Raw genomic sequence first — 26391 nt, 5'->3', positions numbered from 1 at the left:
CCTTTAGGATAGCAATTTCTGGAGGAGTGGCTCAGACATGTCAGAAATCACTCCTATTTAAACTAATTTCTTGATCTGTAGAGAAAAAGTGGAGGTATTGCAATTTTCTTATATTTGGATTAATATGAGATAGTAAAGCTAAATCTATGAGCAGAGATATTAAGGATGCTCTACAGTTTATTCCTCTAACATTGTTGCTCATATTTGTCATATAAATGTTATACCACAAACATCACCACCTTCTCTGAAATCTGTTTAAATATGATTTTTCTCATCTTGACATCTCCAACATAGTCAGTCTTGAATCCCTGGTGGCTGTCATGGCCTTGGAGAATAAAATAATTTAAGTCGCAGGAAGGCCTCTGTTGGATGAGGTGCGCCATGTGCTAGTCGATATTCAAGAAGTTTTGAATTGAAGTTAGTTGGAATTATTTGCAGATTCCTTAAGATTCCCCTCTTGTCATCCAAGAGGGTCAGGAAGCGCTTTTCCTGAGTAAGCCTCATCAGTTAGTGGAGCACACTCGATGCCTAACTGTGCTTCTTTCCAAAAAGTACATTGTGAAACAGGTTTGCATTGGTTTTTAATTTAGACTTGTTAGAATAAAATAAAATGTTCATTTAGATTCTTGATTCAGGTGTTTTAATGGCTTCTGTGACTGGTTGAGCTCAGTCTGTTTTGATGATTATCACTGCACGATATGCTTAGGAAACATCCATCTGTTTCACATGACTAGTGAGCTGCTAGCCTAAACATTTGAGGCAAATTATGGTTTACCGAAGCGATTAAACTGAGAGCAGATACATGATGGCTCTCTACAGGAATTAATCCAACAAGAATGGTTTAGAGCAACTGCTATGGCTGTTATGCTGAGATACTCAAATATGTTTGCTTTCCAGTCAACGTTCAGATTTCTGCAAAATATTTTTATGGAAAATTGTCATCAAATGTCAAAGGTGACACATCTGAGGCAGCATAGTAGGAGGTTGTGTGAGGCTCTGAGCCATGAGAACATTTCCAGTATCTTTGCTTTAGCATTCGTGACCTAATCCCCACAACAAAGAGTCTCTCTGAATTACACATTGTCTGCTGGAAAAGATGGGAAAACCTGTCAACTGCCAGAGCACGATATCCTCCCTGTTATTCCATTGTTTTTCTTCTCTGGGGTTACCCTGGCCCGCAGAGCTGTGGGGACATGTCTCTTCCACTGTGCTGAGAACAGGAGGGGGTTAGGATCAACTCCAGCCAGTTAGCAGCCAACAGGCTATATCATTATTGTTCTCTCTCTGCCTGTAGTATCCAGAGAAAGAAAGATGGGAAGACAACCCACGGAGCTTGTTGTCTGGCACGCCTGGCTGGAAGTTATTAGACCACTTCAAAAACCAAAAACAGCTTTTCATTCAAAAGTTGGATGGTACATTGGTTCACCTATTGGTATCAAAATTGTTTGCAGGCAGTAAGAATGAGATCTAAATCCACTTATCAGTCAATTTTCAATCTGAATGGGTGTACATGATTTTTTGTGACAATGAAAAACCACACTACAACTAGCAAGTGAAGAAATACGTGTAGGATATTTGTCAAAGAGGTACAATTTTTGATGTTAGTCACATGTTCTATGTAAAAACGCAATAGAAAGGATCCCTGCTGTGATGGGACTTTGTGTAAAATCACTTCATCTAAAATTCACCATGGCCCTCAATGAGGGTTAAAATGAAGAATGATGTTTTTTCTGGGTTGTTTTTGCTGCTCAATGTTTTTCACCATGCCTTTATCCATCATGATCCAGTGCATTTGCTTAATTCTCGTTATGCATCCAGCTGCATCATGACTCACCACGGGTTTTCTTCCTCCTTTGTCAAGTGCTTTCTGGTGGCATCATCGTGACACCTGCTTGCACCAGCCCTTCTTGTAGGAGGCACTTAAACGGTGAATAGTGATGACTCTGCACACCGCTAGTAAATGTGCATTTTGTGAACTAAGCATTCATGCTAATGGCACATTGGCCATTGATGGCTAACTATTTGACCAAGAAGAATGGATTGCTCAATCACAACACCTGTCCTGCTTTCAGCTTGAATCAGTGTCCTAGTTAACGTGGTTGTGTTTCCTCCCTCCTCTCATTGTTCAACACTGAGTCCCTAATTTGTTTTAGGAAAATCCCAGTGAGTTGAAAGGGTCATTGTTGATATCCATAGAAGTGATGAATAACAGCAACAAAAAGGTGAATCACATATGAACACACACAATTTTGACATAGGTACTGAAATTTGCAGTATGTGAGACCAGATGACTGAATTTTTCGGACACGACATATATCAAGTGCTCCAATCAGTGATTTCTCAGTTTGATTGGCATTTGATTTGAGTTTTTCTGAATGTCATTCGAGCACCTTCCCATTCTCCATCTTCTGTAACAGTTAAACTGGACTTCAACTGGACATCTACGTTGTGAAAGTATTCTTGCTCTGATATATATTAACAAAAAGGTTCAAGTTAAACGATAATAACACTTCCCATTGCAAGAAATGCAAATATTTTGTGCCTCAGCTTTTAATTTTTTTTTTTTTTTTTGGTAAAATAAATAAACAACAAAGCCCTTTTCAGTTCAATTTAGTCAGATTATCTTTCACTTGGGGAGCTTGGCTATCCTTGTAAGTCTTTGGCTCGGCGCCGAAGTGATTGATGAGATTTTTATGCCAGGATTACCTCCGCTCTCTCTCTCTCTCTCTCTCTCTCTCTCTCTCTCTCTCTCTTTCACAAACCTCACACAAACCTATGTTGCTCAGTAAGGGCTGAGTACCACCTGTTTTTTTTTTTAGCTTCTGCACAGATTAGCATTATATTGGCCTTATTTCTTAATTGACTGCTGAAATCATTTAGGCCGTGGTTATTGCACTAAATTTCAAGAGCAGCTGTAGCATCATCTGCAAAGGCATATATTGTGACTGTGTGTAGTTTATTTCCTGCCTTTCGTGATTCTAGCTTGAGGGTTGGAGCGATTAATGATGCTAGTCACTGTTATTTGTAAAAGCTTCTGAATTATACGGTGTGCTTGTCCATTTCAAACAGGCCCTTTTATTAACAGCCCTAAAATTTGAAATGGCTGTGTCAGAAGCATTAATTAATATTCTTATCAGCATAATCCATGTCTACCAAATAATATGAAAAATGTGTTTATACACTACATAAACTTTGGCAATTTAATTGCATGTATAAAATGAAAAAGATAATTTAGGTTGGTTTCATTTTCTCTCTCTCCCTTGTCTTATGTCTGCGTTTTTTCTGTTTTGGCAGAAAGAGATTCAGGCCATGAGCCAATGTCACCACCCCAATATTGTGTCTTACTACACTTCATTCGTGGTGAAGGATGAGCTGTGGCTTGTCATGAAGCTGCTAAGTGGCGGTAAGTAAATTCATATCGAAAAACCCCAATATAACGAAACAAAACCTTTCCCCCAAGTACAACATGTAAGTTTGCAAGTTGGATTTTTTTATTTTTTTATTATTAATATTGTTACTTTTTGCCTTGAATACTGTATGTAGCAGGGCTTTCTTTTGATGAGAGGATAGCACCGAGAGCAGGCTAGTTCCTGTTGATGCTATCTGTGATTGTAGGGAATGTGACAGCGCTGATACTCATTCTGTCCTTTGTGAGCGCTTTCTTCGCTTTAACCCAATGTGGCACAGAAGTTAATGAAAGAGCAGAGGTAATAACAGCCTGCGGGCTGGCATCGAGGCATCTGTGTGGCAGTGCTGCAATTTAATGGTGATAGGGGAGGGAAGAGGAGGCCAGCATGGAAAAAAAGACTTTGAAATAGAAGAATTTAATCTTTGTCCAACAGGAAAATAAATTGAATGAAATATTTCATACATATTCCAAATATTCTTTTGTGATTTTAACAGTTGCTATATTTTTGATTTACTTTATGTAAATTCTCTCAATATTATCAGGTATCATTATTATTAGTTTTATCATTTTAGCTACAGTGATGCCCTGTTGAGTTGCACAATCAAAAAATCTTCAACAAAAAAACTCCCTTTTTGATATCCTTTTAGATGAAAATATATATTTTGCATCATTAATATTCTTTTAACCTTTTCTATTCATTTAAAAAAAACTCTTTCAATACCTCACCTTGGTGCAGGTTAATTGTTCAGGAAACTACATAGTCTTTTCAAAATTTTCTGAAATCTCAATATGTAAGTAGCAGATGTGATGGAGGTTGTCTCATCTCAGAGGGAAAGACAGCTCGACAATTGTAATGTTGTGCCCACAATGGGACAACAAATTCTCTCATCACTCTATTAAGCCTGCTCTCAGTCTCAAACACTCAATCATGTAAGTACAAGGTAATAAAGACTCATGCCCACACGAGATATTTCCAGGGTTTTTCCCATCATCTGTTGCTCACAGGCCCCTTAATGTAAACAAGGTCCCACCGTAACTGATCGCACCCAGGTGGCATGCCTGGCTCTCTAGGATACACTTGAATCATGAGCATCTTGGCAGCCGCCTGGCAGCTGGACCCAGGGCTCGGTGCCCAGCTGCATATGGCCAGCCTCACCACAGGGGCAGACACCACTTGAGATGGTCTCTCGCATTCCACTTATCCCAGTTAAACCCACAGGCCCTTGATTTTGAGTTTTATTGTGTAGCGTAATTAAATGATAGCCATGGAGACAAACCCCAAATGAGTTCGGATTTATCGACTGCTTGTCCAAATGGCAAAGCATACCAACCTCAAGGAAAGCCAGCTCCTCTGGCCAGGAGAAGCAGAGCAGATCCCCCACCCTCTCACTCAATCCTGTCTTGTGTCTTCTGCTGTTGAGAGACCACTAACAAGTTGGCATTTTGCCATTTCCCACTGGTGTGTTACTTTTGAACCAATGGTATGCTGCTGCGGCTGCTGCTGCTCCTCCACCCGCGTATGGCACTTTTACATGGTGTGTGATATATCACACCGGCATACACCACTGTCTACTCACTATCAGAGTGAATTCCAGTTAGGCATACTTGTTTCTTAGGTAAAGAAACAAATTTAAATTCAGCAGTTGTAAAGCAGATGTAAAGCTTTAAATGACCAAGTTGCTCAGCTGATTGGGGGGGGGGGGGGGGGGGGTGTTGTAAAAATCACTATCTGGTACAAATTCAATGTGTCCCCATTTTGTGTTGAAAGAAGAAGCTAAAACCCCAAACTGAATTACTGATCACAAAACTAGACAGCTCAAGCTGATGGATGTTCTTGGGGACTTTGTAAAAGTTGACTTGATAATGGGAAATAGAAATAAAGGTATGACTGTCAATCAAAAGGCATTTCATTAAATCTACAAGTTGATCTAGCTTAAATTTAAGGAGCATTTATATCAGTTCCTTCTACTTCTACCTTTTATCATTCAGTATCAGTTGTGTAACAAATCAATTTTGGGGGTCCATAGATTACATGTGTGTGCCAAGGTGGGCACAAGGTGGGATTGAAGTATAAATTTAGATGCACTTATTTTCTTTTCGCCTATTGTTTTTTTTTTAAACATAACCCACCAATTCTAATTTTTAGCTAGTTTTGTTTTTTCCCCCTTTCCAACTTATTAATTGACAACATCGAGAGTGATTTTCCCCAAGCATTATTAAATGAAAAATGTTCCTGGTTCTCTAACTGTCAATTAAATTTTGCTCAAATTAAGTGGTTCATGGTTAAGTCTGATATAAGTAACATTTTTTAACAGCATATCCCCCATCTCTCATGTTGCACTATGATCCTAGGAAAGGTGACCAGTGGAACAATGGATAAGACAATGCACCTTTAACGATTAATCATTTAAATGTTCTTATTTTTGACTCCATGCTATTAGGCTAAAGCTTTGTGTCTGTGATCTCCAGTACTTTTCTAACGGAAATCGCTGAAACACCTACATTATCACAAGATTCAGCTGAGTTTCTATACGCTTCCTGAGTGAACACATTCTTGTCTCTTTGACATTGTATAGACAGGACTGATACCACCAAGGAGCTCCACTGAACGCCACAGGAGGTCTTTCCTACCTGAGGCTATCAGACTTTTTAATTCCTCTCCCCTCAGCCGCAGGGAATCTCAAAATCTTTTTACTTAAGACCTTAAGACACTTTATAGCCTTGACTTGTTACTTTGACACTTTGTAGTTTTATTTGTATTTCTTATTCTGTTATACAATTCTGTTTATACAATTTCCTACTTTTATTTATTATTGTTATGTTTAACTTAAAACTCTGGCACAACAATTTCCCTCAGGATAAATAAAGTTGTTCTCATTCTTATTCTTATTCTTATTCATCTTCATCTTCCAAAGAACCTTCTCACAAATTGGCAGCAAGCCCCTAAACAACTGCAGTAGTTGATTGTTTCTGATGTAATTTTGTATCAAAAAATTTGAAGCAAAATAAGAAAATGGCCCTAGATGTAGATGTAAATGAGCACTGCAGTTCAACAGAAGGTAATACAAGCACAGTTCAGAATGTGTTCTGTTACCATGCCCGTAAGTGTTACTGCTGACTTCACATCAGGAAGGCATCCAATGAAACCCACAAGGGACAAAAAAATAGTCATGCCAAAGTAACCAGAGGAATGTGTTCCCAGGAGAATAATCTGCAGCCTTGAAGATCTGCAATCATGGCAGCGGCCCTTAAATACCAACAATCCACTGACCAAGAGGTTTTATGAGATTTCTAGGGATAAGGGAAACCTGCTAAACCAAAAGATCTTACCTTACTTCTGTCAAATCTTTCAATCCACTGCATGAACAATGGTGATTTCCCCCAAATTGTTTCCCCCACATCATGTTTGAACACCAATCATACCTCACAGCAGCCCCTCCCTGAGACCCACTCACTCTCTTCGCCTCTTTCAACTTAACTTGACATTCCTCATGTGTCCTTTGTGCAGTTGGCACTTGTTCCCATCCCCATGGTACTACTACCCCCACACCCTCATTATGCATATTTTTCACTCCACATTTCACCTTTTGCACTTGTGGAAATCAGGTAGCAAAAGGGGCGCCATGGTATCCGATTCAATACATTCCCTCACACAATCATGTCTTATGAGTGTGTTAGTGCACAAGTATGAGCCCAAGTCTTTCCCTGGCCAAATGAGCATTGAACTGCTAACCTGACAGGCAGTGTTCGTGTGTTAAAGCAGACTAATGAGGCAGGAAGAGTTGAGGCAAATGAATTGGAAAGTTGCAGAAGATTCCTTCATTTAATGAGCCTCATAGCATACACTTGTGTTTTTTGTCACTTTGCAATACTCTTTAAGGCCAGACCACCTGAGCAATTAGTTTTGCCCCTCTTCTCTTTTGTTGTCTCATCACAAAACACCTTGTGACTTTGTGTATTTTAGAAGAGTAAGCAAAGCAGCAGCTGTAGCTAGATTACCTTCTTGGTCGCTTTGACATTAATTTTAAGCTTCTAAATGTTACCATGTTGTCATTTGTCACTTCCTGTCACTGCAGTTCCTCCACCCAGCCATTTCTGGCGAGGCAATGAACATCACACTGAGCACAGATGCATTTACAGAGGAGGAAACTGTGTGTTATCTGAGGCAAGAAGAAATCAAACAGATGGCTTTTCTCAATGTGCTTCTGAGGGCTGTCACATCCCAGAAGCAAAGCTCAGTCACAAACAACTGCTATCTCAGACACCCAGACACACAATGAGACTGCTTTTCCCGCCTTTCCTCATCAGTCCCTTCTATCAATAGGTTTGTCTCTTAGTTCCCACTCTTGATTCATATTTTCGTCTTTTGGTCTGTCACTTCCTGAGGAATCCGTTGTACTTGCTGTCTCTCCTTCATTTTACCCCATCGTCATGCTGTGATTAAGACTATTTATGATAACACCGTTTCATCTCAGGTGGCCCACCATGGAACACTCCTTGGGGTAATGTTCAGTGGACTGCTGCAGGCTGCATCCTTAAGTGATCCAGCAGTAAATACCTTTGCATCGCTGGCTGGCGCAGTTGCCCAAACACATTTAGTCTTATTCTGGAATTCTGTCATGGACTGTCTTTTGGGACCTTGAATGGCCTTTTCTATGTTTTGTTTTGAGTGTATGGTATATTTCTGTGTGAAAAGGAGGGAAAGGCTGACTGTGTGGCAATTTGTTGGTTGTTTATCACTGCCATTGTACCAATAGTTTTTCAGGCACATGGCATCGATACATCTTAAACAAAGGCATCAGCTTTGGTGTCGAATGTCTCTAGCCTTCAAACTGCCAAGAATGCCTTAGCAAGAATACTAAGTGAAGCTGCACCCTGCTAAGTGAAGATGCATCCTGAAATTCTGAAAGTGTTGATCCCCATCAATGTTAATAGCTTAAGAAGCCACTTGAATAATTTATCAAGTAAATTGGAAAACTGCTGACTAGACAGCAAATATATCTGACAGTAGAAATTGTTACATGTCTGTGGAGGTTCTCAGTCATCCAGGTGAAGGGGAATTCTTGTCGAAATCTTGTTGTGGCAACTGGTCTTGAATTTCTTCAATTGAAGACTTTTCACCCCTCATCTTCTTCATTTCTAATGACCTGTGGGAAATTTCCCCACAAAGAAGCCAGCTTTGTCAAAACAGAAAAACAATCTCTGAACAGAAGAGGGGGCCTCAGATACAACCTTTCACCAACATATAAGGCTGTACCGGAATAATTACCAAGATGGATTTGCACACACAGTCCAGGCCCATCTGCGCGCTCCAAACAACCAGGAAAGAATCACCACCAGAACCAGCCCCCAGTAACTTTCACGTGAGCCTCAGTTCATGTCATCCAACAGGTTTCACTCCTTTGTTTTGCTTAACCTTTTCGTGTTCCAATCTAGGTAATCCCACAAAAGTTGCTCTTTTGTCTCAAATGCACAACACACTATTTGAATAACAACCCCCTGAATTCTTGTCGAAATCTTCTTGTTGTGGCACCATATGGTATGACCATATGGCCAGGTTTCTGCCTATCAACTCTTACATTTTCATAACAAGCCACCATAATCTAGACTCCCCCCAAAACCCTGGCAGTTATATTCAGAAACTCCCTATATGTCATTAGAACTGAAGAAGCCTCTTGGATGAGAGGTGAAATGTCTTCAAGTGAAGAACTCAATTTTTTTTTTTTTTTCCCCATAAAAGACGTTCAAATTTTTATCAGTTAGCGTGTCTAATAAAATTTAAAATAAAATGCACTCAACTTTAAATGACTATTTCTTTCTTGTATGATTATCTATCTTACATTCATACATGTGGTTTTAAATGTCTGGGTGGTGATGAACGTTTTGATTTCAGTCTTTTGCCATGCGCTTGTTTCCCTATGTCAGAATGAAAAGGTCAATGTACTATTTCTGTTCAAAGGTTTTCTTTCCCCTTAGACAGCTAAATGATTTGTTTTCTCCTGCAATAACATTAACGTTACTGAAACGAAAGAAAATGTTTTGTTGTGTATCCATGATCCAATTTTTCCAAACATGTTGAAATTAAACGCAAGTGATCTTGACTGAATGCCTGCCAATCCACCAGGAAGTGTGTATTTTCATAAATATGTTTTGGTTTAGACAAGACTTGCCTGATGTGATGAGCTCATAGATACAAGTATTCAACCCTTGGTTCAGAACAAGAGAAAGACATTTTGCAGAGAGGGAAATTCACTGGGTATCACAATTATTATTTCTGTGTCTGTCTTCACATTCCCACATTACCGTAACATGTAACATTGTATAGTTTGCCAATTTTCGATCACTGATCTCACTGTTATTGTTGTTAGGCTCGGTGCTGGATGTGATCAAGCACATCATTTCACGAGGAGAACACAAGACCGGTGTTCTGGATGAAGCCAGCATAGCCACTGTATTAAAAGATGTACTGGAAGGACTGGAGTATCTACACAAAAATGGACAGATTCACAGGTAAATTGCTCATGGCCCTTCGCAGCTGGACTTGCATAATGCCTCGTTTTCATCATCGCCAGCCAGACGCTTTACCAGAGAGTTACTCAGGCAGAGATGTCCAAATTCGCTCCTGACTTTCTCTTAAATGTTGCCTGCATATTAGGTGCTAAGTCCATATCATTAGAGACTAAAAGGCAGGTGTTTCAGTGTGACAAGTCTTCGCTAAATAGTATATACAAATGCCATCTTTTATTTTTTATCTCTACTTTTTCCTGATCCGTTAATCAATACACAACTTTTATGGATATACAGTCAAATTGATGTGCTCAATTTTCTAATTGTCTGTGTTGAACAACAGGCTTTTTTCAACGTGCAATGTCACAATAAGCAATCATGGATAATCTAACATTCTTTTATTCATTCTAGTTAATCCTCACAAGCTTTTCTTTATTCACTCAAAACTTAAATTGCTACTGAGATCAAGTCTTCATTTCCATCAAGATAGGCAACATCTAGATGAACTCTTTGATACATTAACTAGTATCTCATTTCTTGTCGAACATGTCGAAGCAAGTCGATTATTTTTCATGATATCAAACTTTCCTCATCAGTCATTTCACTCTGAAATGTCAGATTTCTTTTTTGGACAGCAGACTATGGATGCAAAACCTTACAGGTTAGAAGGTAAGGGTTAAAAAACAAAAGCAAGCAAGGAGAATGCAAAATGAAGGCCAACCATTCTCGACTGATGATCCGTTCAGAATGAATGTATTATTATGTATTAGTGGAATGTGACAATGGCAGATTTGCATGCCGCAGAAACTGATCTCCAAAGCTCTCCTTTAAGCCAGTTCAAGACAAGGTTAAGTCCCTGCACTCAAGCTATCCTGTGAACCCCTTACTGTTATAATAACTCTTTTGTATTTCAATACAATCAGTCACTTTCCTATATGATTCTTCCTACTTTTTCTTTTCTTTCTTCCTCGACTGACAAGTGCCTCGCTTGAAATAGGAAACATATTGTGTACATGATGCGTGACTTCTTAGCTTGTTTATGTGCTTGGTGGCTTTCCGAGCAGCATGCTGATGAGATGCTGAAATGGGGAGATGATTGATAACTTGAGACCGTAGGGTGTGTGGATGAAGCGGAGAGATGATATCGGGCTCATTAAACTGAATTTCTCTTAATCAAAAAATGCTGTGTGCTGTAGTGATGGAACAAATCACAGCAAAGCTGTTTATGGGACTGTGCTAATTAAAAAGGAAATTTCACTCCAGCATGCCGCTGCTGCAGCATTTACATATCCATTTTCAGCACAGTGTGTCATGGTTATCGGCCACTGCCAGAAACAGGAAAAATATTTCCCTCAAGTAAAACCTTAGTTCCCTGTCTATGGAGACATTAAGGCATCAAATTCATAACTCTTTCATCCATCACCTCTGGCCGCCCGCTGGCGCCAAGGTAGAACTTATGAAATTGTATGATGGTCCCGAATAGAGTTTTGCATGCAGGGTAAACCAGATCATATAAGTCGGACAATTGGACCTTGGTGGATGGAGAGCGTTGAGTGGACGTGTCTCGCAGAGGTGGGAGAAGTAGAGAAAGCATCGCATCTGACAGTGGATGGCAGAAAAGCTATTAGAGCCTTGCAACATGGGCAGGAGACTTGACTGGAGATATTTACCATGAGCCAGCCAGCAAAGCGCTCCACCTACCCCGATCCCAGCTTGGAAAAACGGGTAGATGAAAAGGCAACACTTGTTCTCTAACTCTACCACTCACAATGGGGCGAATATTTGCAGATAAAAAAAGAGCTGGACATTTAATCTACCTGTCATTGCTGAATCTTTAAAAAATAATCATTACAAATAAATCTCCAAGAAGTCCTATTTTACAGGAATCTCATGTTTGTGTTGAGCTCCATGTTTATATGGTGTTCATCTGTGGAACAGTCATGAATTACCAACCCATTAATGACTTATATATAAGTATATTTTTTGATATCAAAACCCATTTGAACTAACAAGACAATAAATGAGTGGTGTTAATGTGCCTTTAATTTAATGCTTTTAAAGAGAGAGATATTGTTGCAGAGGAAAGGTATTTTGTGGCACACAGTTCAGTGTGAGAAAAGAGGCGTTATTCCAATCTAGTTCGTCTCCAGCCTTTTCCTGCAGTCCTGTCAGTGGCCCTGTGAGTTTGGCACCAGGATGTGATGTCATGGGAGGTGACCCTGCAGAGGTGCAAGGTGCGATGGCTTCGAGATGAAAAAGCATGAATCACTTCTGACAGTTTGATATTGTGCTTGCTACCAACGGCTACCTGCCACCCAAGCAATATCAAGCAGGGATATGGCTGGACGAGCAAACACAGGTTGGCTCTTCCCCCTCATGGTACAGTATTTCTTTGAATTTGTGTGGTGCATTGTGCTGATGGCTCATCCTCCTTTTCCCTCATCCACCTCCTCCTCTCCATTCGCCTGTGAATGTTAATGAGCATTACAGTCTGCTGCTGTGAACTGTTGCCTCAATGGCCCTTGATTGAGTGCAGGGAGGGACTTCATCAGATGGCCTCCGTTGCTCTTTGCAAACAAAAACAGCAATGGGGGCTGGTGTTTGTCTAAGAACATTCACACTATTTGATTTCCAGTTAAGTAAAACATAGTCACTTGAGTGCCATGGGTTATTGTAAGATTGGCAAATTTCCTCCTCAATGATTTTTTTAATCATACTCTGAAGAATCTTGAATATAAAACAAACCCCCCTGGTATTGTGTAGTCAAGAATATTTTCACATTAATGGAAAAAGATGTTCATTGAGGTCCTTGATTTAATCCACAATATTTCTAATGTACATGTAGATTTTTACCTTAAATTATCCAAAGTTATTGAGATTTTTTTCAAAATCACCCCTGTCCTTTCAACAGAAAGTAGTAAGAAAGCTTACAATTCTTACATTGTAAGATGCCCTCTGATTTATTGGTCGAGACCTAACTTGTTATCCATCATTTAAATAATACGTGTTTAAAAGTCTGTGGCCAAAATTTAATGGCTAAGCAGGACAGTTCTGGACTGGGCTTGAGAGGTAGTTGTGAGGAGGAGTATTTTTGGGGTGGTGCCAGGATGATGGTCCACTCTACTCAGCCTCTGCTGTGGTCCTTTAAAAAGTAACATCTCAAATTACCTGACGTCGGATCCTTCTTGCTGAATCGGCCAAATTTCGATGAACTGACCAATATGAGAAACTCCGGTGGTACGACCCGATGTGAACCCGCCGTTATGTCATCGCAGCAAAGTGGCAGGGAGACAAGTTACAGGGGCCACCGAGCACAGACGTCTGTGCATTTGTAGTGTCGGCATGTTCAAAACCAGCGGCAGAGACCGTCCTGTCTGTCATCCAGGCTTTCCCATGCGCCTCGTCACCCGGAGTTTACCAGTTACATAATTTGGCTTGTCTAGACAGAAACGCGCATCAAAATTTTTCCTCTTGTAGTTCGCAGACAGGTCTATCTGAGCCAGTAACCGGGAAACACCCAGGTCAAAAGAGGTAGTGACAGCAAAATGAACAGGCAGCCGTGTCTCGTATCCCAGTCTGACTCTGAATGATCGTATCATTCCAGCAGTCATGTTGCCTGTGGGGAGGGAGTGTTGGGGGGTCCTTCCCTTTCAGCCAATGGTCGTAACATGTGGTGCATTCCTCTCTCTGCGGCCTGCTGTTCCCCCCCACACCACTCCCCGCTGAGGGATCTGTCAGTTATGGGAGAACTCTTGTGACAGAGAGCCCTCAAGATTCAAGCGCTCAGTAGCATTTGCACAAAAATTTAAACTCTGACCTTTGAAGTATCTCTGACCACTGTGTGTTTCAGCAAGTTTTTTAAGATTTTATATATATATTTCTATATATGTATGTATGTGTGTGTATGTATATACTTATATATATATATAAGTGTGTGTGTATATATGTATATGTATATCTCACCATATGTATGTGTATTGTGTGTACTCGGAGGCAGAGCTCGAGGTTGCAGAGATGATGCTAAGGTTCTCTTTGGGAGTGACCAGGGTGGATAGGATCAGGCATGAGTCTATCAGAGGAACAGCACATGTTAGATGTTTTGGAGAGAAGGTCAGAGAAGCCAGACTGAGATGGTTCAGTCATGTACAGAGGAGGGATTGTGAATATATTGGTAGACTGATGCTGGAATTGGAGCTGCCAGACAGCAGGTCTCGAGGAATACCAAAGAGAAGATTTATGGATGTAGTGAGAGAGGATATGAAGGTAGTTGGTGTGAGAGAGGAGGATACAGAGAATAGGGTTAGATGGAGAAGATTGATTCGCTGAAGCGTCCCCTGAAGGGAAAAGCCAAAAGGTGGGGAAGAAGAATAATAGTAACAATGATAATACAATTATCATTACTATTACCAATATTGGCATTATCATTGTCATTATTATTAGTAGTATTATTATCTAATATTGTTATTGCTATAAGTAGTAGCAGTAGCAGCAGAAGTATAATCCTATTATTGTGTATTTGTGTGGGTGTGCATGTGTGTGTGTGTATACATTTATTAATATACATACATATGTATGTGTGTGTGTGTATACATGGATATATGGCTGTATATGTACATGTTTATATATATGTATGTATGTATGTATGTGTGTGCATTTATGATGTACATATGTGTATATATAGGTATATGTACCGTGTATGTGTGTGTATGTATGTCTGTATATGTATATGTTTATTTACATATATTTATATATATATGTCTGTACATATATGTGTGTGTATATATATTTGTTTATATTCAGTATATATGTATGTATATATACATGTGTATGATTGTTTACATATGTATATATTTATATTATTTTGTATATATATTTTTGTGTGTGTGTATATCTTTGTGTGTGTGTGTGTGTGTGTGTGTGTGTGTGTGTGTGTGTTTGTGTGTGTGTGTGTGTGTGTGTGTGTGTGTGTGTGTGTGTGTGTCCGTCCAGGAAAAATTCACTTCTTTTTTTTCTTCTATTTTTGTCTTTTATGGAAGAAGCATGCACTTACAAAGTACAACAAAGCAAGCTGTACACACACACACACACACCTCACACCTGGTTTTGTCTGTTAGTCTGTCTGCTGTTGTGTTCAATCTATAAGTATTGTATAACATTACCACGAGGGACACACAGTGGACCATTGTTTAACAGAGGTTGTTGTCTCATCACCAAATCGTACATGAAAGTTTTTTTTGTAAGAAATTAGACCCCCTCTACAAGAATCGCGATGGGCATTTACTATAGCTGTCAGGAAAACATGAACACATTTAACTCCACCGCCCCCATCTGGCAGTTGGAGATACTGCTTGTATGTCATGTGCACATCCTTTGGTCATTTTTGTGCATGTCACCACTGACTTCTGGGCTGTTCCATGGTAATTCATGTTCAAAGTGGGGAATGTTCAGGGGCCGCGCCACTTTGATGTTTGCTCCGCATTTACAATCCTCGCCAACATTATTTTATCAAGCCCCCCCCCAGGGAATAAGGAGCTCCCCGGTTGTCCTCGGTAACACTGACGCCATTATCACTTTTCATTTCTTGCCTTTTTACTTGACCAATAGTCTTTTAATTCTGAAAAAGTCTGTTGCTATGGCAACTTTGTCTGGCTGGTGAGATGGCAGCATTCATTCTTTGTGACTATGCATCTGTGTGGATAATTGTGTGAAAAAGTGCACGAACACACACACACACACACACACACGGAGGCAGACTGGCAGTCAGACAACAATTCCCGCTGAATCCTCTTATCACTACCAGAGAAGGCTGGACAGAAATGCACGAATGAACTCTGGGCTGTCTGTGTCAGTAATGATATTGATAAATTAAGAAGAAAGATTGACTGATGAATTATCAAATCTCGAATTGATAAGAGGGCCACACACACACACACACACACACACACACACACACTCACACTCTTCATATTGGTAATAGATACTTTTACAATAAGCTCATCACTGGTACCCAAATATACATTCTAGTCTTAATGTCTTATGAAATACATACATTCAATGAATCAGTGATGATCACCTAATGCACACACTACTGTGTTTCATTGTTATGTTTCATTGCTCTTTAATTATTAATGTTTACAATTTCATCTGCTCCATGGCAGTTCCTTGACGGTGGGCCATCGTTTTAATTTGAGCATTCTTCATTCCCACAGAGATCTCAAGGCTGGAAACATTCTTCTCGGGGATGACGGTTCGGTGCAAATTGCAGGTATTTGGCAACAAGGAAACATCACCTCTTTTTTGTCAGAAGTGCAAAGATAAGGTTTGAGGAAGTAGAAGTTTGAAACTGCCCCACTTGTTCTGCCTCTTCATTTATTCCTACTCGACCGATAAGTCCAACCTGTGTTTTTTTGAATAGAACTAGTCAGGTGGAGGAAATGAATTGGCTTTAAACTCACAGTATTGATCATGTGTGTTTGTGCGCGGTTTTTCCTTTCTCTTCCACTACTTTCAGACTTTGGTGTCAGTGCCTTTCTAGCCACAGGCGGTGACATCACTCGAAACAAAGTGCGCAAGACGTTTGTAGGAACCCCCTGTTGGATGGCCCCAGAGGTCATGGAGCAGGTCGGGGCCTCTTGCATCGAAGCCTTGTATCAGATGGAACAACAGTGATCCCGTAAAGAACGAAAAACACAACCAGACTGATTTGATTTCAAATATTGTTGCCTTCTTAAGTCAAAAAACCGAGCCAGCCTTGAATGAGGAGTTGAAAAAAAAATGTCAAAAAATGACCGAGGTCACTGTTTTAAGAAGGTGATGATATGCAAATGATGAAAAAGTATTTAATTAGATTGTCTAATTTTACTGTAACTTAAATAGATATTGAAACAAATATTCAACAATGGCAGTGAAGGCAAAGACTGCTTTTTTTTATAATTTTTGTGGTTTTGTACGAAATCACACTCTTATAAATTCAAAGGCTAAAAGACTAATATTAGCCTAATACAAGCCTAATATTATTTTTTATGATGGAACAAAAAAAAAACAAGATTTACTACCCCAAGACAGATTTGTTATAAAACAATAATCGCATCACTGTTATATAAAGCTAAATGAACAGGTGTCCCTTCTTTTCCATGTCCACAGGTGAGGGGTTATGATTTCAAAGCTGATATTTGGAGTTTTGGAATCACTGCCATCGAGCTCGCCACAGGAGCTGCGCCTTATCACAAATATCCGCCAATGAAGGTCAGAAAACGTGAACTGCGTTTCACCCAGATCCTCTTTGATTCTCACCAAAAGTATTCTTAAATTTGCCTTTCAAAGCGTTTGTTGTATAGAAATGTCCCTGGTTTGTGTACAGGTTTTGATGCTAACGCTGCAGAATGACCCTCCGACACTGGAGACAGGAATCACAGATAAGGAGATGGTGAAGAAATACGGAAAATCGTTCAGGAAGATGATCTCTCTATGTCTCCAAAAAGACCCAGAGAAAAGGTGTTTATTCTCATCCTTATCCTTTAGCCTGTCCACAATTCGTCATCATAACTATAGTTATTACATGGACATTAAATTTTAAAACGTGTTTTAAGCAGTTTTGTCCAGCAAACGTACACATTGTATTTGAGCTTTAATATTCCCAGAGTAATAACCGTGCCAACACAGTCAATAAACTTGTACAATAATCCTCTCCACTCACGTAGTGAAACAGCTGCATCAGTCAAATGAAAGAACTAATTATTTGAATATTTGCTTTTCAGGCCAACGTCCTCTGAGTTGCTGAAGCATAAATTCTTTCAGAAAGCGAAGGTAGGTGTATCCGATAGCGCAAGTGAGTCAGCACCCTTGTTGCGTCAGACATGGCTTGCATTCGGTGACGGTTCTGGAGGAGTTGATCACGTCTGACCGGCAGCTCTTAAAAATGACCGCTTAACATTTTTTGAAGGAAAAGAAATGCTAATAAAAATATCAGTAAAATAAGAAGGCCACTTCTTTTATGGCTCACATTTTTGCCTTGTCTGACCCAGGTTGAGGTCATTGCAGCATTCTTCACATTATTGGCCATGCCAGGCTATTTCTAACAAAAGCCAGGGATAAGCAGCCAAATTTCAGCCTCTGGCTTTCCACAACTCAGGCAACTGGAACAACGAGAGTGCTGGCTCAGCACGATTCCCGGCCCCAATACGGCCTCGGTTTGCTGGGAATGACCCTGGTCAATATAAGAAGTGCAGTCCTCTGCATCTACACCAGAGGGCAGGCCTCAACAGTAATTTACATCCGGCAGGAGCCCTTGGAGATTGTAGGCCAAATTGGTTATCCTGTCAATCTGGTTGTATGTTGATCCAATTTTATTGCTGAACCTGAATTTTTTGTTTGAGATATGAATGATCATTGATGGTCTCTTTTATTGTTTTGATTTGTTTTTATGGCAGAACCATGAGTATTTACATGAGAAGTTATTACAAAGAGCTCCAACAATTACAGAGAGGTCGAAAAAGGTAGGGACAACGAATGTGGTAGTATTGCTAAGTAAGTTCAGTGTTTTGTGAATAAACCTGGTCGCTTTTTGTGTGGACTGAAGGTACGCCGAGTGCCAGGATCCAGTGGGCGGCTACATAAAACGGAGGATGGGGAATGGGAATGGAGCGACGATGAGCTGGATGAAGAAAGCGAGGAAGGCAAAGCGGCTGTTGCTGCTCTGAGGGTAAGAGGAGTCGTCAACCCCCTCCCCTCTGATACACACACATTAACACTTTTTACTTTCTTTTTGTAGCCCTCACCTCTTGTCTTTTATCGTTGTTACTGTGTTTATATTGTCATTATCCTGTCTTTGCAGTAGCATGTATGTCCACTGTATGTATCTCCACTGAGTCTCCTGTATGTTCTGTTTGATGGCCAAGGAGCAGCAGGTGAAGCCTGTTGGCGCCCCCAGGCGACAAGTGCGCTTCTCCTACCCACTCGAGCTGCCTGCGTCCAGGGTTGTTCACTTGCCCTCATTAATACAGATGGCATTCCCCTAACAAGGAAGGGCTCGCTCTGCACACATTGGCCGTCTAGAAGGACACTTGGTTCACAAAAGGCAGACGAACACTAAAACACCTTGGTTTGTTTTAGTGCAAAAATATAATTTATAAGTCATATTTAAAACAAATAAAAAATATCTTTACAGTCTTGATGATCCAGATAATTTTTTCTCTTTTGTGAGACTTCAAGTTGATCAATACACAAAATGGTCCTCGCAGTGATAAGCACTTGGTCTTGCCAGAGTAAATTTACTGTACGCCTATAAGATCCTATCCTCCAGATAGTTCTGACTTTGTTGTGCCGTTACATAACTTTATTTTTGCTTATCACAAGAAAACATTTAATTACTGGCTGTTGTAGTAGTTATGTAATGGGTGTGATCCTTGTAAAGATTGGTGGAATTTTTTTAAAATCAGAAATAAGAGCATCCTTTGGATCACACATCAGCAGACTTTGACCAACTGGTCAAAAACATCGACGCATTAGTTGTTATTTTTGGATTCACTTCTAGTTATTTACAGATGGGGAAGGAAGAGGATTTGTGCCCTTAATAGTTTATGTTATTCAAAAGGTTTATGATAGAGGTTATATTTCATTCATAGCTATACAGTCTAACACGTGTCTCCAAATATGTAATTCCTACAAATAAATAGTTTTGAAAGGAAAGTCATAGGAGTGGGAGTTACCTTTCCTGGAAGCCATCTGTATTTTTGTTTCTATTTTTTTTTAAACAATTTTTTTATTCATACTCACCAATTTACAATTTAATCAATACCCTGTAATCGACCTTTGGTCAGGACACTAATGATTTTAAAGGAATTAAAATTTGATTTTTGGTTGCTTTCACGCTGATTTGTCATGTCCTACTTGTTGGCAAACTGAACCTTTCTAGGCGTACAATGACCTCAGCGCTTTCCTGTAACAGGTTTCAAGATATGGTGCTCAAATATGGACAATATTAAGAAATGTCTCACAGTCACACAATGACTTGGCTGCTAAATTTGGAGGTGCAACAGCTGTTGAAGCTACGAGCTAAATGCTAATTCGCCATGAAACTAGTCTGACCTTTTGATGGCACACTGGCCTACAATTTTGATGATTTTCTGGACCATGACAGAAAGTCAAAATTCTGCTTTCAGTTGGTAGGGGCGAGAGGTCAGGTGTACTCCTAAGGTGATAATGCCATCCTAAACATTCAGCTGTTTGTGAGTTTAGTCTCACATTTTCCATCAGAGATAATTCCATGTTTATCAACAGTACGGACCGACATAGATTCTGACCCTGCAAGCAATTCATTATAAGCTAAGGCTCTTTTCTGACACCCCGGAATCCAAACCTTTATCCTCTCGTCTCATCTCAAGTCAGTTTGTCCACAGGTGGGCCTGTCAGGCTTCTTGTTACCTTCTGAATGAAATTACTGGGATTCAACCATGACGTAGCACTTTTAATTTTTTTTTTATTATTATGTTTTTTATTTTCCACAATCAAGCAATTTGAATTTGAATCATTGTGATTTCTCTCTCACCTATGCTGCTACATTTTCTTTACAAATCTAAAACCAAGATGGACAAATTAAGCTCTGCTTATATACACATACACACACATATACATATTTATGTGTGTGTGTATATATATATATGTGTGTGTGTGTGTGTGTGTATATATATGTGTATATGTGTGTATGTATAGATTTATGCGTGTGTGTGTTTGTGTATATATATATGTGTATATATATATATATATATGTGTGTGTGTGTGTTTATGTGTATACATATATATATATATTTGTCACTCGTTTACACACAGTCTTACAAAAAATCATTGTTATGTCATAGAATGAACTGGATTGTAGTTATAGACAAAGTAACCCAATGACGAGTCCTGTTTTTTGTAACATCTTAAGGATAGACCAGAGTACATGACAAAAAAAGACTAAATCAATAATTCAAATGTAGCCATTTAGGTTAATGAGTTCAATGCGCTTCAAAAAACACAAATATCTTGAGGGGAAAAAAGTGTTATAGGCACAGCATGGTAAAATCAAAATAATATGACAAGATAAGACTTAATTGATCCCCATTAGGGAAATCTGTGAAAAATAATGAATAAAAGAGAAAACAAAATAAGCAAAGATAATTAATAATTTATTCTATTGAGATGATCTAACTTCTACTTGATCTGGTGAAACCACTATGGTTTGACTCACAGAAAGAATGAAAGAATAGCAGTGAGTTAGCTGGAGGAGGAAAGTAAACGAGTGAGCCTTTCGAATCTAACACCTTTTACTTGTGTGTTCTTGCAACCCTGTGTGATGTTTAGAATTGGCTGATGTTTTTGAATTGAATTGGCTGAAGCTGAGCATAACCCTTCATTTTCTGTTTCCGAACAGTCGCCGAGAGTAAAGGAGGGATTGCAAAACTCTGAGGTGAGCTGCTGTTCCTGCACGCTAGAATGTACTTTGGGTTAATGGATCATAGATTTGTGTGTCTTATTAGCTCCCAGGGAAAATTTCCTAGAGGAGCATTTTTATATGATCCATAAAACATCAATAGGACCCATGAAGCAGCTTATAGGTTCACTATTACATATTAGCTACGTGTCATTTAATAACAGACTCAAGATTATATTTACCACAGAATTACTTTTTTGAGTATGGGATGGATGTGTGGAACAGATTATCACTTATTGTGATGGAAATTCTGTCTTTTAAAACACACTTAGCAAAACGTAATAATGAGCAAAAAAATAAAATGCACAAGATAGCTGAGAGGTAGGCTAATGCACATTAAATGATATTCTGCTTGATGGCCATGGTCATTGCAGTTTCAGAAGGATTCAGAAGTGCAACAGTCGCATTGCAGCGATCGTCTGCACCTCAGTCGAGTAAAAGCTATGTTTTATTGTTTTTGGTTGATTGTCCCTAAATCTGTTCCCAAGGCAGTTATCAAATGCAACGTGTGATGATATTTGCGTTTCAGGTCTTCCAGACTCCCGATGCTTTGAGCGGTCAGCTCCCGCCTCCTGCCGCAGTTCAGGCAGAACTACCTCAGGCTGCAGGCCTGCCTCCGCTGCAGCCCACATCAGTCAACACGCTGCCCACAGCCCCGGCTGCTTCCCTTGCACCAACCATGCCCGCCACTCTTCCCTCAGCAGCACTTCCCACACAGGTGAGGCAAACCTGGCAATTTATGTTTTATTTTTTGCCTGACCACTAGGTTTTCCCTTTGAAACCTCCTACTTCTCCCAAACTTTAATTCAGCCTGTCAAATCTCTTCACACCCATGTTTCAACAGGTGCCATCTGGTGACGTGAAGGCTCCCATTAGTTTGGTATTAAGGTTAAGGTAGGTCTTCCATGATCCCCATTACAATAAAGAGAACCAATATGTTTTTTTTTTTTCCTGCTTAGGTTCCATCGTCTATATCCATCCAACAGATTGATCTCCTTTTAGTTTTACATTTGTCGATATTCTTTCAGCGCCTGATGCCTACTATTCTTATCTTTCCAGGAATTCAAAGAAGGAGCTAAATGACATTCGCTTTGAATTTATGCCGGGGCGAGGTACGTGAAGTAGTTGCTCCTTTCACCAAAATTGATTAATAAATGTCCCGAGCTTCAGGTTTACTCCTTGTGGAGGTCAGGCTCCGGGTAATCAGTAAAAAAAATTGGGGATAAGATATTCCTTTTTAAGTTTAGTTAAACCTCTTAAGCTCATTATTCAAAAGTTTATCTAACCACACACACACACACACACACAAACACACAGACACACACACACACACACACAGTTCTTCATTGCTGACCAAGGCAGTCACAGTCTCTATTGCTCTGTCCCTCTCAGACACGGCGGATGGCGTGTCCCAGGAGCTGGTGTCTGCAGGCCTTGTCGATGGGAGGGACTTAGTTATAGGTCAGTTGCAGAAAAAAACACCCCGATGTTGACACACACATCTGTCTTCTTTTCCCTCAGAAGAGACACCTGAAGGTTAAAAATTATGGGCCATATCGCATAAAAGCATGCAGCGTGTGGTCAAAACCTCCTGACGCCAGCATTCTTCTGTTTCCGAACACAAACGTCAGATTGAATCTCCTCTTTTTTTTGTTTGCTTGTTTGTTTCAGTTGCTGCAAATTTGCAGAAAATAGTCGATGAACCTCAAGTCAATAAAAATGTCACTTTTAAGCTGGTGAGTGTGAAATCCTCATCTCCAAACAAGCATTAGATTAACTCTTTCTTTTTGTCAGTCAGTTCTCTAAATGTCGTTCACATTATCGAGTCAGAGGGCTTTAAAACGTGAAATGATTTGTCACACCAAATAATGTGTCCTCCCAGTGAAGAGACCCCTCTTCCTTAAATCCAGAACAAAAACATATTTTCCTGTTCCACCACTAGTTAATGGTTTTATTTAAATATGTGATATCAATCCCACCTTGCTGCATATCACGCTTTCACTAGATGGTATTCACTCACTCACTCACTCACTCACTCACTCACTCACTCACTCACTCACTCACACCTCAAAGCTGCCATGCAAGGCACTAACTAGAAGCAACTCAGGGTTCGGTGTCTTGTCCGAGGACACTTTGGCACATAGAGAGGATGAGCTGGTGATCGAACCACCCGCTGTACAAAACTGAGCCACAGCTACCCGTTGTGGTTCATTGTTTTGAACTATTCAAGCAATTAAAACCTAGATTTGTCTCAAAAACAGATGCTGATAAAATTCATTATATTCTGAATTTCCTTTTTTCCAATAAATAATGCATTAGCAATTGTAAAGAACTGAAAGCATTGCTGTGCCTCCGCTTCTGAAATAACTTTGCTAACTGTTTACTTCCATCTTTTGCAGGCTTCTGGGATTGAGGGATCCGAAATACCAGATGATGTCAAATTGATGGGATTTGCTCAGCTCAGCATTAGTTAAAATGTTCTACCTTGGGACCGTGACTTGCCTAAAAAATGTGAAAATAAAAAAAAAAAAATAGATTAATGCATTTTTTTTTCTTTCTATGGCTGTAAAAATAATTAAAAAAAAACAACCACTACTGCCAAAGAAAACCGTACCATTGTGTGTCACCCTTAGGATTATTCAATGCCGCCTTGTTGAGTTAGGTGTTCAGCTAAAGTATCTGAATTTACAGAATAAGAATCACTCAAAGTTTACAGTGTACGTGTAGAGGGTTGCAAGTACCGACAACAAACAGTTTTCATTTAACATTCTGCTCTTTTGTATTATGTTTTTGTTTTTTTTGGGTTTTTTTTCTATCTAATACATGATGCATTTGCACAATCTGAACTAATACCCTTGAATTCTGTTAAGTATGATAATGCCTTATTTTCATCAGAACTACTGAATGCACATTTTTGGGGAGAATCCTTGCTACCGTGTGGAGCATTACCTTGTCTGAAATGTACAAACGTGGTTTCAGTTAGTGATCTCAAACTTTTTACTTAACTCCGGAGGACTCGAAAACTCAACAAGCACTTCTTTAATTCACCTGAAGATCTTGTTGTGACGTACTTTTTAGGTGGCCAAATGTAATGGAGAATTAATATTCTGGGATGATGTGAAATATCCTGCCAGTAAAAGTAAAGGCATGTGCTATTCTTTATTTTTTTCGCTGGTGTCACACGTGCCTCAATAGCACTAAAACCACCATTGTGTTAACATGTCATTCGACTGCATTGTCTGCTCTACCTCTGAAGGTAATGCACACACACATACATATACACATATGTATGTATGTATGCGTGTGTGTGTGTGTGTATGTATATATACATGCAGGTTGGAAATTGATTGGTAACCAAAAAAGAAATTGGATCGTATTTGATTATTGTTTTTTTTTTGTTTTTTTTTTCGCATTAGAAATGTTGACATAAAACCAAATAAAGAATCTCACATGACTTATATTTCCTAAATTCAGTGGGGCTGTTTTGAATTCCCGCCCCCCATGTAGATTACCCAGTAGTTAGTAATCAAAATTTTTACATGCCCAACATTGAAATGGATGAAGGTTGCACTGTGTTTCAATATATATTTGCCCTCCCACACACACACCTGAAATGCTCTGAGAATGAAAGTACATTTATTAAATGGTTTTGAAGTTTAAAAGTTTCACAACAGCTGAAACCATGTTTTTATGAACAGATGTGTCTGTTGGTATAAGTTTTCTTTAGAATAAGTCTCTCAAATGCCTAAAGACAAAGACGGCGGTGCATAAAATTACTTGATTGACCTTCTCGTATGTAAATAATGATGGTCTGCTTGGATTTGTTTTTATACCGGGTGTCTCGCCCTCTGCCTTTTTCTGTCCCTTTTGTTTCTTCGGCGTGTGGAACGCACTGCGAATTTGCTTTTGAATTTCCCGCTCTGCAGGACAGGCCGCGTTTTTGTCTGTTACGTATTATATCACGTCAGCTTTTCACTTTTTGCCTTCATGAAGTTAAAATATATATTTCGCCGAAGGGCCACTGCCCTTCCAATGCCCAGTGCTTTTGTTTCTGTCAGATGTTGCGGCCATCAGCACATCTGCCTCCCGTCCTTAACTTGGGAGGGCGTTTACAAAACTTAGTTCTCCTTAATAGTCACACTGCTGAAGTGATTCTTTTCAGTCTTGAAGAGCTGATTGTAGAACGCGTGAACAATTCAGAGATGTTTTCAATTGCGATTTAAACACCGTTTTGAGAATCCCACACTCTGGGTGTTCATGTGTATAATGACACGGTTTGATACTAGACGTTGGCACTGATTGTGGTGCCAGGCACTTTTGATACTTGGCTTTAAGAATCCCAAAGCTTTCAATGGTATTAGCTCGGGCTTAGCATCGTCTTGACACAAATATAACAAATTGGCAAATCCCCTCTGCCATGTAGGAAAAAAATCTTTTTCAAATAAAACATTGTACACTGACCTAAAACATGTTAAATTAAATGTTAACCTTAGATTTAAAAATAACAACTTTTTTTCTTTTTTTGAACTGCAGCGTGTGGTTTGTAAATTGCAGCATCAGTATCCTTGAAAAACTCTCGTGCATTATCAGTGAACATGAAATTAAAAAAAACATGTTCCAGTTTCTAAACTGTAGTGTTTAGTGCCATTTTCCTGCTGAGGTTTGCAGTTGGGCAGCAGATGGGAGCAGGACAGGTGTGTGTATGAGCGCTGAGAAAGTGTGTGTGTGTGTGTGTGTGTGGATTGAGCTGAGCTTCTAGCCAAATTGGACTAACATGTACGTTCTCACCCCCCCGACAGTCTTCTGTCTGGCTTAAAATTCTTCTGCCAGAGCTGTGTCAAAGGAACAGATACATATTAGAAGGTCCAGGCAATAATAATAAATGACTGTCTGTAATATATTTGAATTTTCAACCGTTTTTCTGTCTCATTTTTCCCCAGTTGCTCCATTTTGGTTCGTTTTGCAGTTCGAAGCATGTAACTCGAAAATTTTTAATCAATAAAGG

At 39.6% G+C, this 26391-nt stretch overlaps 1 protein-coding gene across 2 annotated transcripts in view; it reads left to right on the top strand.

The window, feature by feature from the left end:
- The window catches only part of oxsr1b (oxidative stress responsive kinase 1b), a 32321-nt gene extending 8401 nt beyond the window's left edge, over positions 1–23920 (top strand). Inside the window, exons 3-19 of one of the 2 annotated variants that reach the window (XM_086151124.1) lie at positions 3295–3403; positions 9778–9919; positions 16126–16181; positions 16428–16537; positions 17060–17161; positions 17277–17410; positions 17674–17722; positions 18346–18411; positions 18495–18617; positions 18814–18891; positions 21327–21362; positions 21916–22104; positions 22231–22280; positions 22446–22498; positions 22779–22847; positions 23058–23122; positions 23786–23920. In XM_086151124.1, coding sequence (XP_086007250.1) covers positions 3295–3403; positions 9778–9919; positions 16126–16181; positions 16428–16537; positions 17060–17161; positions 17277–17410; positions 17674–17722; positions 18346–18411; positions 18495–18617; positions 18814–18891; positions 21327–21362; positions 21916–22104; positions 22231–22280; positions 22446–22498; positions 22779–22847; positions 23058–23122; positions 23786–23860 — 1506 coding nt within the window. In that variant the 3' untranslated portion in view covers positions 23861–23920. The remainder of the gene's footprint in view (positions 1–3294; positions 3404–9777; positions 9920–16125; positions 16182–16427; positions 16538–17059; positions 17162–17276; positions 17411–17673; positions 17723–18345; positions 18412–18494; positions 18618–18813; positions 18892–21326; positions 21363–21915; positions 22105–22230; positions 22281–22445; positions 22499–22778; positions 22848–23057; positions 23123–23785) is intronic. The other variant, XM_086151123.1, reaches the window with a different exon arrangement.
- Positions 23921–26391: the final 2471 nt, after the last annotated feature.

This window comes from Fistularia commersonii, chromosome 8 (genome assembly GCF_037954325.1).
Source record: "Fistularia commersonii isolate RoL2024-O1a breed Wild chromosome 8, RoL_Fcom_v1.0, whole genome shotgun sequence".
Lineage (NCBI taxonomy): Eukaryota > Metazoa > Chordata > Actinopteri > Syngnathiformes > Fistulariidae > Fistularia > Fistularia commersonii.
This window is presented reverse-complemented; position numbering and strand designations above follow the sequence as displayed.